The sequence below is a fragment of the Eulemur rufifrons genome, chromosome 29 (assembly GCF_041146395.1).
Source record: "Eulemur rufifrons isolate Redbay chromosome 29, OSU_ERuf_1, whole genome shotgun sequence".
In the NCBI taxonomy this organism is placed as follows: Eukaryota; Metazoa; Chordata; class Mammalia; order Primates; family Lemuridae; genus Eulemur; species Eulemur rufifrons.
In genome coordinates, this window is record NC_091011.1 from 60,988,369 (window position 1) to 61,003,555 (window position 15,187).

At 36.9% G+C, this 15,187-nt stretch overlaps 1 protein-coding gene across 2 annotated transcripts in view; it reads left to right on the forward strand.

The window, feature by feature from the left end:
- The window catches only part of LHFPL3 (LHFPL tetraspan subfamily member 3), a 474,391-nt gene that overhangs the window by 330,506 nt on the left and 128,698 nt on the right, over positions 1–15,187 (forward strand). For both annotated transcript variants that reach the window (XM_069462293.1, XM_069462292.1), the window contains exon 2: positions 12,928–13,164. In XM_069462293.1, coding sequence (XP_069318394.1) covers positions 12,928–13,164 — 237 coding nt within the window. The remainder of the gene's footprint in view (positions 1–12,927; positions 13,165–15,187) is intronic.

The window sequence follows — 15,187 nt, forward strand, 5'->3', positions numbered from 1 at the left end:
TGGTTTGCAGATGGCTGTGGTTTTGTTGTATCTTCACATGGCAGAGAACAGATATTAGCTCTCTGGTTTCTTCTTACAAGGGCACTAATCACATTCATGAGGGCTGTACCTTCATGACCTAATTACCCCGCAAAAGCTCCACTTCCAAATCCTATCATATTGGGAATTAGATTTCAACATATGAATTTTGGGGATACACAAACATTCTGCTCGTAACACCCACCATTGCTGGCTTTGAAGATGGAAGGGGCTGTGATCCAAGGAACGTAGGCAGCCTCTAGGCACTGGAAAAGACAAGGAATGCAGTCTTACCAACACCTTGATTTTAGCCCAGTGAGAACCATATGAAAATTCTGATCTACAGATAATAAATGTGTTGTTTTAAGCTACTAAGTGTATAGTGATTTGTTACAGCAGGAATAGAAAATCAATATACATAAAATTGAGGAAATGTTTAATTACATTGTGATTGACTCTTTAGAACCAGTAAAACCACAATTTGTCCCAAATGATATTTCTTTTATATATAAAAAATCAACTTCTCTTTAAAGAATACAGCAGTACCTTGAAGGGGGAGCATGGGCAGTGTTGGTGGGGGGAGAATGTTTGTTCTTTTTATTTTTCTTTTTATTCCTTAGAGCAGTGGTCAAGTAAAGATAGGGATCAGGACCAAAGCCCAGACTGTGGCTATGTTAGACTGTTCTCAATTTCTGTTCAGAAACTATAAACTCTGCTCCTGGTCATATGTTGATCTCCAACAAAAACTAATACCTTCTACTCTGGCCAAACAGGTAATTGATATATTCTAGATTCAGAGAGTGGTAAGGAAATAAAAGAAGGACAAAGAAATTCTTTAGCGAAATATGTTGGAACATGTATACCACCCTAGCACTTTATTAAATGTTTCTAACTGGAAGAGTTTGTCAGTAATTCACATGAGCAGCATCCCAGAATTTAAAATGCTTTAGACCATCACAATCCTAAAATTTTGCCAGCATACCCCAGCCTCAGTACTAAGAGTGACAAATGAATTACAATAGACTTTCCAATGTTAAGAAAAAACCTGGGCCCATTGGCTAAAGGGTGAAAATACAGAGTCCATGGAGGAGGAAAGATCACCAAGGGCAGAAACCAAATCTCTAGCTGTCTGCTCAGTTTCTAAAACCTCCCCTCAGTTCAGCCTAAGGCCTGTTCACCCTAGCACCGAGTTCTTGCAATTCGCCTTCTGGACATTTTGCTGGTAGGTTAAGACTGGGTTAAATTTCATTTTACTCAAGAGAAGGCATTGTTCTGATTTAGGAATTGTTCTTCTTCAAATGTCATACTGGTCAAGGTTTTATCTAAAAACTTTTGGCTACTGCTGTTAGAATTTAAAGTTGAAAGATATGTGAAAATCTTTTGACAGAACATTTAGCACGCTGACTTCTTTCTCCTTTCTTGACCTGGTTTTTGTCCTACTCTTTTTTTTTAATACCCATTGACTTTTCCAATTCACTGTTCTGGGAACAATTTCTTGTTCTAAAGCAGCAATATTCTCAATAAATATCTAAGTCAATAGATGAACTCACCGTAGATTGGACATAGCATAACACTGTGGTCCCCATCCCCTGGGCTGCAGACAGGTACTGGTCCGTGGTCTGTTAGGAACAGGGCTGCACAGCAGGCAGTAAGCAGCAAGTGAGCAACTGAAGCCTCATCTGTATTTACAGCTGTGCCCATCACTGGCATCAACACTAAGCTCTGCCTCCTGTCAGATCAGCAGCAGCATTAGATTCTTGTAGGAGCACGAACCCTACTGTAAACTGCCCCTGCGAGGGATCTATAACAGGTTGCGCACTCCTTATGAGAGTCTAATGCCTGACGATCTGAGGTGGAGCTGAGGTGGTGATGCTAGCACTGGGGAGCGGCTCCAAATACAGATTATCATTAGCAGAGAGATTTGACTGCACAATAAATGTAACATGCTTAAATCATCCCAAAATCCCTTCTCTCCCTACCCCCAGTCTGTGGAAAAATTGTCTTCCATGAAACCGGGCCCTGGTGCCAAAAAGGTTGGGGATCACTGGCCTAACATATCTTAAATTATCTATTTTTCAAAATCTGGATAAATTGTTTCAAAGGAACACAAAAACTGAGGAAGCTGTTTTAAGGAAAGTCTGATGAGGAAAGGGAGCAAGAAACAAAGAAAAAAAAAAAAAGAACTCTAACAATTTTCCACAATTGTCTTTTTCTTTAGCAGTTCTTCATCTTAGATGTAATAAATCAGTACCTCAGAGTCCATGTAACCTTGATCTTAAACATCCTAGGGGTGAGAGGGTTAGAGGGGGAAAATGGCACTTAAGAGGAGCAAAAGAGACATTGAAGATTTTGTCAGAACCCTGTGGTGAAAAAATAATTCAGTGCCTCGGCTGGATCATGTCTGTTCTGAATGATATTACAAACCATCTCTGCAGAAAAGATTGCCAAGCATGCCATAGCATACGCAACTGTTCTTAAACCGTGTCAGGACTGGGAGAAGAGGGATATATGAATGTGTGTGAGTATATATGTTTTCTTTCTCTCTCTGTCTCTCTCTTTATGTCACACATGCATACACAAGTTAGCCAAACTATGCGAAAAAGTATAACTTAGATGCTGCTAAAAATGTGTGAATATGTCAGTCTGCTGTCCCCTTGCATATCCTTACAGAAGATAGTGCAAGAAGCACTCATCTTTCTTGAGCTTGATTCCACTTCCAATGTTTTCAGTATGTAATATTCATTTTTCCATGTGTTTTCTGTGTACAATTAATTTTTGCTATGTGAAATTTTGAAAACATTAAAGTATTTCTTTCAAGTACCATGTTAAATAGAAGTACCAAGAGTTTCCTAGCCTTGTTCCTGACCTTAGAGGAAAAGCTTTCAGTTTTTCAGCATTGAATATGATGTTAGCTGTGGGCTTTTCTTATATAGCCTTTATTATGTTGAGGTAATGCCATTCCATTTCTAATTTGTTGAGTGTTTTTATTATGAAATGGTATCGAATTTTGTCAAAGGCTTTTTCTACATATATTGAGATGATCATGTGATTTTTATCCATTATTCTGTTTTTCAGTTGTGGTATATCATGTCAATTGACTTTTGTATTTTGAACTATCCTTGCATCTGAGGGCTAAGTCCCACTTGGTAATGTGTATGATCCTTTTAATGTGCTGTTGAATTCAGTTTGTTAGTATTTTGTTAAGGATTTTTGCATCTATATTTGTTAGGGATATTGGCTTATAATTTTCTTTTCTTTTGGTGTCTTTGGTAATGCTGGCCTCATAAAATGAGCTTAGAAGCATGTCCTATTCTTTGATATTTTGGATAAGTTTAAGAGGGATTGGGCATTGAGTTTCTTTAAATGTTTAGTAGAATTTACCAGTATGCTACAAATACTAGCTAGAGAAATTAGGCAAGAAGAAGAAATAAAAAGCATCCAAATCAGAAAGGAAGAAGTAACATTGTCCCTGTTTACAGATAGCATGATCATATATAGAGAAAACCCTTTTAAAAAGGTTAAAACTGATGAACACATTCAGTAAAATTGAGTGATACAAAAGTAACATATAAAAATCAGTTGTGTTTCTATACATTAACAATGAACTATCTGAAGAGGAAAATAGGAAAACAATCTTATTGATGATAGTACCAAAAAGAATAAAATACTTAGGAATAAACTTAATTAAGGAGGTGAAAGAGTTGTATACTGAAAACCACAAAACACTGATGAAAGAAATCAAGGAGCACAAAAACAAATGGAAAGACATCCTATATTCATGGATTAGGAGACTTAATATTACAAAAATGTTCATAATGCCCCAAATGATCTATATATTCAATCCAATCCCTATCAAAATCCCAATGGCATTTTTTACAGAAATAGAAAAAACACTTTTACAATTCACATGGAACCACAAAGGACCCTGAATAGCCAAATCAATCTTGAGAAAGAAGAACAAAACTGTAGACATCATACTTTCTGATTTCAAAATGTATCACAAAGCTATAATAATTAAAACAGTTAGGTACTGGCATAAAACAGACATATAGACTAATGGAACCAAATAGAGAGCCCAGAAATAATTCCACACATGTATGGTCAACTGATCTTCCAGAAAGGTTCCAAAAATACACAGTGAGGGAGAGGATAGTATCTTAAACAAATGGTGCTGAGGTAATTGGATACACACATGCAAAAGCATAAAATTAGACCCTTACGTTACATCATACACAAAAACCAAGTCAAAATGGATTGAAGACTTAAAGATAAGACCTGAAGCTATAAAATTCCTAATCAAAAACATGGGAGGTAAGCCTTATGACATTACTCTTGGCAATGATTTCATAGATAAGATACCAAAAGCACAGGCAACAAAAACAAAAATAGACAAGTGGGACCACATAAAACTAACCTGCCACCTTCTCTCCACCTGCTGTGCAGAAAGACATTTAGTCAGCTGGTGAATTATTTTTACAAGTACAATTATTTCCTATAATATGTGTATGGAACACAAAAGGAATACAGATTTATTACTAAATATGAATAAATAGTAGGTAACCACTCAATAATCTGGACCAGAGCTCCCTGTTTTATGGCACAAAGAGGTAGTCTAAAGGTACACAGAAAATTGCTGTCAGGATGATCATTGGTCTACGTTGCCTTGCTTTGGGTATTATGCTGGCTAAAGCAGATTTTGCCAGGAGCATGGTAAAAGGTGCACTACACAGGATCCTATTTATTCGGCCATGGAGAAAGATGATCTTTTCTGCTCTTAAGATCCTCCTGTGTCTAGAATGCAGTATAGATTTTAGCTCATGAAAATATTGCCTAAGTCAAGGCCTCTCCTAAAAATTTCAGACATGTTTGTGACCTGCCAGCATGTTCAGTTTTGTATTTATTGAAATTTTTATTAAAACAGTGTGTTTATTGAAATCCAGTGAAGCTACTTAAAAGAAAGAATGCTTCATAAAAAATTAAATAGAACCTAATTGATTCATATCTTTATTTTTGTCCAAAGCAGATGTTATTCTACATGTAAGTAGCCATATATATAAATGAATAAGGTACACATATATATATATATATATACATACATATATTATATATATATATAAAATCTTTAAAAGGAATATTTTCCTTCTTTTAAGAACATATAAAAATGCTTGACTAACACATAGCCAACTTAAAATACAAAGGCAAAAAAATCAAGCCAAAAAAAAAAAGGGGTGGGTTTTCTTGTGAAATGTGTCTAAAACCAAGCATACAAATGTTTATACAAATATTCATATGATAAAAGCTCAGTAATTCCCACTCTTCACATTTAGAATTTATAATTAATTTCATGTTCTTGGCACTACATGTAAGATGAAATTCTGATTGGTGAAATACTAGTGTAAACAAAAGAAATATTTAGACATGTAAAAACAGTTTATCATTTCAGTTCTTGTACTCAAAGAATAAATGTTTAATTATAAATAACATGTTAAGCACTGTCAAGATTCTATAAATGTTCTCAGTACTAACACCAATATTCTAAAGTGATTTCATACACATCGTTATTGTTCATAAGTAGAGGATAATAGCACAGATGGTATAAAAAGCATAGATTCTTGGGTTCATGTCCTAGTCCTGCCATTTGTGTGTTTTGTATGACCTGGAGCAAGCTATTTGAAATTTCAGTGCCTCAGTTTCCTCATGTGTAAAAATAATGATGTGAGGGTTGGCGGAGAAACAACGGACGGCAGCTCTCTATTCCCCTCCCGAGCTCTGAACCAACTGAGAGGTAGAGAAGAGTGAGCTGATGGGGACCAAAGTAGCCCCCTTTATTGCAAGAAAGGGAGGTTAAAGAGCATGGCTCTGGCGCTATCGGCCAAAAGGACTTCCTAATCTGCACTCTCAGAACTGGGCACACTTACCTTCCCAGTCTGAGGCAGCACTGGAAAATCAGGCCTGCCCTGTGAAACGTGCGGCACAGAGGAGCAGCACGCATGCTCTGTGGGGGCAGACGGCTCCCTACCTTAGCAGGGCAAAGAAGGGGATGAGCAGGTCTGCCCCGTTCCTCTCCCCCAGACATTCATCAGACAACTCACTCCACCTCCATGGAGAGGAACAGGAGTGGGAAAGGGGCCAAGAGTATTTAAGGGAAAAATATCTCTCTTTGTGGAAATTGAAGGAGTCAGGAAGAAGTGTTCTCATGGAGAATCAAATGACATGATGCATGTAAAGTGTGCCCCGCACATGGTCAGCGTTTAATACATGCTCGCTATTATTATGATGAGCGTTATTATTATTAACTATACCATTATCAGGAGTTTAAGGAACATGATTAGACCCATGATATATATCAAAATCCATCTAGTGGCGCTCTAGAGATCAAAGCTACATTTCATTTTTAAGTTCTGAATTCTGATTTGTATTATAGTTGGCTATTAACCCTCAAAATTTGAGTAAGTTAGCAAGTGATGTTACATAATTATATTCCTCTTGTCTGGTATCATAATCTATAACAGATAGTTCTCCACTAACTCTGTAGCTCGTACATGCAGGCTTGGGTGGATTCCTGATCCTTTTCTTACAGCTGTGGCCCAGCGTTTCGCAGCTGGTTCAGCACAATGTATGGATGAATGAGTGGACCCCTTTACTCAGGCAAATTAGGGCTGAGCATTTTGGCAGAGTAGAGAGATTTTCTCATCATCGGACACAACTTTCTAACTCTTCTCTTTTGAGAGCCCGGTGTTGGTTTATATTTTCTCTTCTCCCTCACCTTTCTAAGGGATGATATATCTTTTATGTTATGACCACAATTTAAAATGCCCATAAAATTATATTAATAGAGTTTAAGGCCAATATTTACCAGGACATAATGTGTTTTCTCCACCACACTCTAAACTACAGTATTTCATGTCCTGGATTGTCTAGTAACTTCATTTCAGAAGTACACTGAGATGTAAATATTATACCTTTGCTAGAGGTATAAATATTATAGCTCAAGTTTGTCAGCCATTGATGATGAAGAAGCTATAGGAATAAGCCGTCTATCTTTTTTACCAGGTGTTTAGAGTGACAATCCTTGTGTGAAAGTTCCCCCTCCATAGCCTGGCAGACTCTGCTGGCATCAGTTTCTTCAACCTCTGTATGCCTGAATAATTAATAGAGTTAAGTGAATGCACAGTCCTTTTTTTTTTTCCCACCAAGTTCCCCTTGAGTGCCTCGGCAACATGAGGCAATTTATCATGTTTTTGTGCAACAGTGCATAGACTTTTTAAAGAATGAATTTAGACTTTCTCTTCCTGTTCAAAAAATAAGCAGTTCTCAGGTTCACAATGTTAAAAGCCCTGACTGGGAGAGTTAGACCAGCAATACCAGCAGGCCCAAGTTACCGAAGTTGTAAACCCCCTGTTGCTTTTTTCATCTCGCTTCATTTTCCTTTGGCAGAAGACTCAATTACAAAGGTTTGTGGATTTTTCTAAGGATGTTTCCTCCACAGAGATTACATTCAGCTCTTTAGCAAGAAAAATGCCAGGGCAATTAGTGGTTCTGGGGAAACACTATTTCAGAAGAACCCATTGTGCGTGTCAGTAACCTCCACACAGAGATTCCTTTTAGAATGTGAACATTTCTTAGCCATTTGAAACTTGCCTAACATTGAAATCAATGGTGATGTCCTCACAAGGACACCTTTGTTATGTATTCTGTGTTAGAAGATGTCAGGGTATCATGGTAGCATTCAGTAAGTCCACGGGTTTCTTTTCAACATTCTTCTCTGCTCACCTCCAGCTTGTGAGCTCTCAGTTCTCTAAAGCATTCAAGAATGTTCTCTGATATACTTCCAGAAAACCTGCCGCCAAAATGAAGGAATATATAGCTGTGAAGGAGTTAGTAATTTCCTAGGTGATATCCTAAAAAGAAACCCATTTTTGGATAATAGCCCAATTGGAACTAATTCTCCACTATCCCTTGTGGTCAGGAAATAGAATGTCCAAATTAATGAAATGTTCCGGTGCCTTGTATACTCTAATGTTTACTGTAGTGGTGGTGCTACATCTTAAAGGATGATCAATTAGTAAAGAATTAGAAATAATTAATTATAAAGCCAAGAGGAATATTACTTAATCTTTCATTGACTGAGACATTAGCCTGGGATCTTACAGGTACTTCTTAGTCAGGATTGAGAACAGCTGTTAGTTTCCAGTGGCTATACAAATCATGCAGGCTGATAGGATTCTGGTTAATAGAGTGCCAGAAAACAGAATTTATTACAGCACTCAACCCTTAATGTAGAACCTAATAGTCATGCCTTTCCAAAGAACCCAACAGAGCCTAAACTGTTTTAATAGCTTAAATTAAATATACTAAACTTTTCAGGGCCTACCTCTTTCAGAAACAGAACAAAACAGCCAAGTAGGAGGATTTTGGATAGAAGGAGAAGAAAATGTATATTTGGATATAATACATTGTTGGAAAATAAAACTTTTGTTATGCAATGGCCATCTACAGTTTTGAAAGCTTTTAAATACAATTGTGGGGTTTTTTTTTTACTCCTACCGTATACCGTTTAGATTTTCAAAACAGATAAATTAGAGAGAGATTAAATCTTTTGCTTTAAGAAAAGACAAACAAGAAGAACTTACTGCAGTGCCCTGCAGCCTAAAGGAAACTTGAGGTCCTTGCTAGGTGGGCCTGAACATTTTTCTCCAATAACCCAAAACTCTGACCTTGATGGCCAGGATTTAAGATTTCACTAAATAGCCAACTCCTTTGGATGGTTGAAAATAAGAATTGTATTTTAAAAAATTCTGTTTTTGTAACTTCCAGCAAAATATCCATTGCATAAAATGCTGCTGTAGATTATTTCATCTATCTTCTCATATTCGTCACTTGAAATTCAGTTTAGAAAGTCATATCCTTTGAAAATAGGGAACAATAGGTTGCCACTCATATTCTCCTGTGGTTTTAGTTTCAGAGTGTCAATTCTACCTCTACTCTTTTTACCCCATTTTGTAACTCAGAGTTTCCAGAAATGAAAACTTTTAAGATAGTCTAACGTCAAGACAGAAAGACATTGAGAACAGATGTTTTTGTTGACATCCCCATTCCACAAACATCCTATTCCAGTGATGTCCTGTAATGTTCAATAACCTGCCTGAGCTTGTGTTGCTTGTTGATTTCTATTAAGATAAGTTATTCAGGTAATTCCCACTTGTAAAAGAAAAAAAGTTTGATTTTCCTTTTTTCTTTATAAGAAACTAATTTTCTCACAAATAAAACTTATTTAACATGCAAAAAAGCATTTAGAATTTTTAAATATTCCAAGTAATTCTTAGAGGTATTTTTTTGAACTAGAGTTTGAATTCAAATATCTTCCATGCCCTCCCAAATAAAATGAATTTTTCTCATTGGAAACCACATTTTTTGTTGTTGTTTTTGTTTTTTATTTCACACATGTTTTTAAAATACACAGATTGTTAGCACTAGACAATGCCTTAGAAAGCATGTTGGGTACTAACTGCTGGGAAATACAGAGGGAATGGGAATTTGAAAATATTTTTTAATTGCCAACTTCACTTTTTAAAAATTACCCTCCCAAGTACTTGTAATTTGTTGCCTAGTCTAACAAAATTATCTCTGTTGCATGTCACCTAAATATGAACCCATCTTTAATTAGATTTGTGATCTCGGGTGATTGTGTTATTGACCTCCATGCGTTAGATTATAGAATATATTGTCTACATATTATAATTCATTAAATCATTCATTTTCCCATCCAAATGTATTTTTGTGCCTACTATGTACAAGGCACTGTTTTAGATGCCATGAATACAATGGCTGACCAAAGACTCTTTCCTCAGAAAGCTTATAGTTTGCTAATTGAGATAATACTTTTAAGTAAATAATAATAACAATGTAAAAATCAATGAGGACCCTAAGCTAGGTGTAGTCAACAGCTATGAAAGTTCAGAGAAGGGGACTATTCTAGGTGCGGAAGAATTTGAGATGGCATGCTTTGTGGCGGATGTTGCGTATGACTTGAGTGTTAAAAAATACATAACAGTGGAACATTTAGGGACAGTCGTGGCAAATACTCAAGGCAGAAGAAAAAAACAGAGAGATCCAAAAACTTGGAGTCATGTGAGATTCGACCCAAGTACAGTAGACAGTATAAACGGGAGGGAAACTGGAAAAGCCAGTAGGGACTGGATGCTGGAGCTTGTGAATAAGCGACTAAGATGCCTGCCTGTTCTTCAACACCCAGTAGGAAACCAGCAAAAATTTTTGAGTGTCATGGTCTAAGCAGTAATGTGTAATCTGGATTAGAGTGAGGGCAAACTGAAAGCAGAGGGAAGCTAGGACTCGGTTCGAGAGATAACGAAGGCCTGAAGTAGGGAAGTGTCAATAATACCTATCTGTGCAGAGACACTGCACAGGTAGATGAAAGAAGCATGGCAATACTTGGGATGTGGGGCAAAGAAAAGAGAGGAATCAAGTATGAGCTAAAGTTGTGGACTATCATTCTTAAAATAACACAGAACACTAAAGCAGAGTTCTCCCAGGCAATCTTTCTGCTTGTCACCCATCTTGGTCTCTGTCTCCTTCAGACCTGCCCTGTAAAGCCGTGTACCTGCTGAAAAAGAAGATGGGTGTCCATTTCTGTCTTGTTCAGACAGAACATGGCTATGGTGAGGCAAGAGTTATGTGGCAACTTCTATTGCCATCTTCAGGAGTTGTCTGGCTCCAGTAGTCACAGAACTCTGATTTGGTTGGAGCATAACGATCTTCCTAAGTTACATACCCTGGAAATAGTAACCTGCCAGGATACATAGCCCTTGCCCACCTCCCAACCTCAATGTGATCACTGTCTCCAAAACAGTAACTGATCTCCTTATAGCTCTTCAAATATGGCAAGCCTGTTCCCAACCCCAGGACCTTTGCATGTGCTGTTCCTTAGAACATCTTTCCCGCCAATTTCACATGTCTAGTTTTTTATTTATTTGGGGCCTTAGCTTAAGTATCACCCCCTCAGGAGCCCTTACCTGACCACCCTTTCTAAAGAAGTTCTGCTCTTTATTCTGTCTGAGCCCTTAGTTTCTTTTCTACTTAGTGCTTATTACAGCTTACAACTATTTTATTTACATGCTTACTCATTTTTCTGCATCTTTTCCTGGCAAAACATAAGCTCCATGATAACATAAACCATGTCTCTTTTCTTGATCACTGTATCACTGGCATCAAGAACAGGAAATACTCATAAGAGATATTCAATAAGTAGTAGTTGAATGAATGAGTAAATGAATGAGTGAACCCACCTGTTCAAAAAGCTCTAGATAACCTAAAAATATGATCATTTTCCCCTAAATAATTCAATTAAATATAAAATGTGGCAACAGCAGCTACTTATCTTTTTGAATTTTCAAAGTAACATAGTCCTATAAAAAGTATTCATGTAATTCCCACATGAGTATAATATTCTTAATTTCCTTAAAAGCTCTGTGGTACCACACTATATTGCAGTCTTTTTCAGCCTTTTTAAAAATAAAATCAAATGGAGAACAGAATGGAAAATATTAGCGTTCCTTGCATATGGTAAGTATAGCTTCAAGAAACTTCTCTCTCTTTTTTATTGACACATAATAATTGTACGTATTTATGGGGTACAATGTGATGTAATTTTTTGTGAAAAAATTAAATTGGGGTATTGAGCATATTCATCACCTTGTACATTTATCATTTCTTATAATGAAAACATTCAAAAATCCTCTCTTCTAGCTATTTTTAAATATACAATATTGTTAATCATAGTCACCCTACTATGTGGTAGAACTCCAGAACATATTCCTCTAATTAAACTGTAACTTTGTACCCATTGACCAGTCTCTGCCTATCCTTCCCCGCTCCCTCCCCCGCCTCTGGTAGCCACTGTGCTACTCTTTACTTTACTTCCATGAGATTCACTCCTTCGGATTCCGCGTATGGTGAGATCATGTGGTATTTGTCTTTCTATGCCTGGCTCATTTCACTTGACATCATGTCCTACAGGTTTGTCCTTGTTGCAGCAAATGACAGGATTTCATTCTTTTTAGTGGCTGAATAGTATTTCTTTATAACATCACATTTTCTTTATCCATTCATCTGTCAATGGACATTAGGTTGATTCCAATTCTTGTCTATTTTAAATAGTGCTGCAATAAAAATGGGAGCCCAAATATCTCTTTGACATATTGATTTCATTTCCTTTGGCTATATACCCAGTAGTGGGATTACTGGATCATAGAGTAGTTATATTTTTAATATTTTGATTTAATACCATACTGTTTTCCATAAGGGCTGTACTAATTTACATTCCCCTTTTTCCACATCTGCACCAGCCAAAAAAAAAAAAAAAAGACGAAGAAACTTTTCTGTGTGTGAATGTGTGTGAGAAAGGGGGAGATGACAATGTAAAATTATTTTTTACAGTGATTCAAAGTCAAAATACACTCCAGTGTTTTCCATGTTATCCTAATACCTTTTCTGGCTGCTGTCGTAGCTCTTCAAAGCCAGCCTTGAATTGTTATTCCACAGAGTACGGTTCCTTATAACCGATTTGCAATGGGTACCTTCCTACAGGTGCACACAGAAGTTCAGTATCTTAATATTTTCTTATAGATCAACCTACTTAACCTTTCTTGGGATGCTTGGGCTCACCGTAAAGTGCATTCCCAGAATTCCTTTCAGTGCAGCGTGCTGATGCTTTTAAGTTAATGAGGAAAACCTCTCTCTCTCTCTCAGAGTGGGACAGTGGTGAGATTTGCTGTTCTTTAAATCTAGAAGGATTTGAAACAGTGATTTGACAAATAATAGAAACGTTTGCTAAAATACAATGTGTTAACTTCTCTTTTTTTCTTTTGTTTTCCTCTTTTTCTCTCCAAGCTGCCTGCCTTGTGCTTGGCTGTATGATTTTCCCTGATGGCTGGGATTCAGATGAGGTAAAACGGATGTGTGGAGAAAAGACAGACAAGTACACTCTTGGAGCTTGTTCAGTCCGCTGGGCGTACATCTTGGCTATTATTGGGATTTTGGATGCCCTGATCCTCTCGTTTCTAGCATTTGTGCTTGGAAACCGACAAGACAGCTTGATGGCAGAGGAACTGAAGGCAGAAAACAAAGGTAAGATGGCTTTAGGGAACCCTTACCTGGATGCCTCAAGCACAAAAATGGTACTCTTCTTTCTTTCCCATCGAGTTCTAGTGCTTCCCTGTGGCTCTCATTGGCTGCATCTTTTAATACTGTCTAGTTTACAGACTTTCTCCCAGGCTCAACTCAAGAAGTTTACACAATTATAGTATTATACTTACCTTTCTGAGGCACTGACTTGTCTGTTGTCTTGGGGGCTTTCTTATCTTTCTGAGACTCCCTGAGTCCACTGTTACTATTTTAATGCATTTTTCCAGTTTCTTCCTCACTCCTCTGATTTCAGGTTTGTCATCAGGAACTTTTTGTCTATGATGTAACTTGAGGGCTGGGGGATGGCTATTTGGATGAATGGAAAATGCTTCCTGTCTATGTATTCAGCTACTTTTTAGGTTGAAATAATTGCCTGGAGAATCTCTAAAATCATGTATAAACATCATTATTAAACTACTCACAATGCTTTTATTTGAATTCAGACTCAACTTCTCAGAAAGAGATAGTAACACTGGCCCCAGCAGTTACAGTTAGAAATTTCGGTGGTTATCTCATTAGCTGAATTTTAAATGTGTTATCTGGGTAATCAAAAGTCCTCAGATTTCTTTTCAAAGGGAAACTGCCTCTGAAACACAAAGAAACTAAGATAGAAAATAGGACGTTGACTAGTGAATGATACATGCATATATTACAGTGGACGAATAAGAGGTCGCAAGTCATTATGAAGATGAATCTTTTAATTTTTCTTCCAGATTTCTAAACCAATTTGGGGATATAAAATTGTAATGTCTCTGTTTTGTTATAGCCTTAGAAGATTCATTTAACTGTTTTACCTTTATGTTATCTTTAATTCTTTGGGCTTGCATCAGTACCTTCAGCTGAGTGGCTCTTTCTTCTGGCTTTTTTCCTAATTGGGAAGTAAATCCATCCTTGAATTATGAGATTTAGTTTATTATTTCAAGTAGGTGCTAATTTCAAAAAACGTTCACTGCTTCCACAGGTAATGTAAGCACACATTAGTGTTTACATGAATGTCACACGTAATAACAGTGTAGCGAGCTTTATATTTAGACCACACTGTTTATGCAGGTAAACTATCAACTGTAAAGACATAAAACCAAGCAGCCCAGGAGAGCAGTAGTCATCCACGAACACTTTTATCTCCTTGATTTATAGACAGAACACAGATTAGTTTACTTAGTGCTATCAAATGTATTCTAAACACAAAAATAACCTTTCACTTCCTAAAAACAAAACTGCCTCCCTCCCAGAGTTACCCTTTTTAGATGAAAAGGATGATTTGAAGATAATTACACTTTTATTTATGTTACAGATTTAGTGCTTTCACATTTGCTCTCAATAATTAGGTGCCCTTGTCTGTTGCCTTTGGGCTTATTAGATGTACACAGATCTCTGTCCAGCTAATTTCACTTCAAATAAGAATAGCTACATACTAGAACAAGTTACCTTTCCCAAAAGGATGAATTTAAGACCAGACCACTTTGTTCTGCAAATGCTTGATTTCCACCAACACCTAATAATAGACCAGAATGCTATTTTTTTCCCTGTACAGCTCAAAATATATCGAGAACCTTTAACATTCCAGACATCCTTTGACCACAAAACAGAAAAAATTTCAGAAAAAGGCAAAAGATAAGAAAAGCAGGGTAATAACTTGGCAGTTGAGAATTCTAACTCATACTCACATGTAAAAGTGACAATTCCCCTAAATTCACGCTTCAGAAAGGAACATCCAGGTTTATAGAATAATGCTCTACAGTTTACAAAATGAGTCTGTTCTTCTGGTTGAGTTAGTTAAATGTTGATGTCTGATCCTTTCTGTCTAGGTCTTCATTAAAGAAAGTATCATGTCCACTCAGTGATATATTAGCAACATCTTGGTAAAATGTTTAGAAAGAAAGTTAAGAGGCCAGTATAAGGCTTAGGAATTATCTTTGTATGATTTTGCTGTGTTCATCATCGTCTCCATTTGCATGTGTCACCA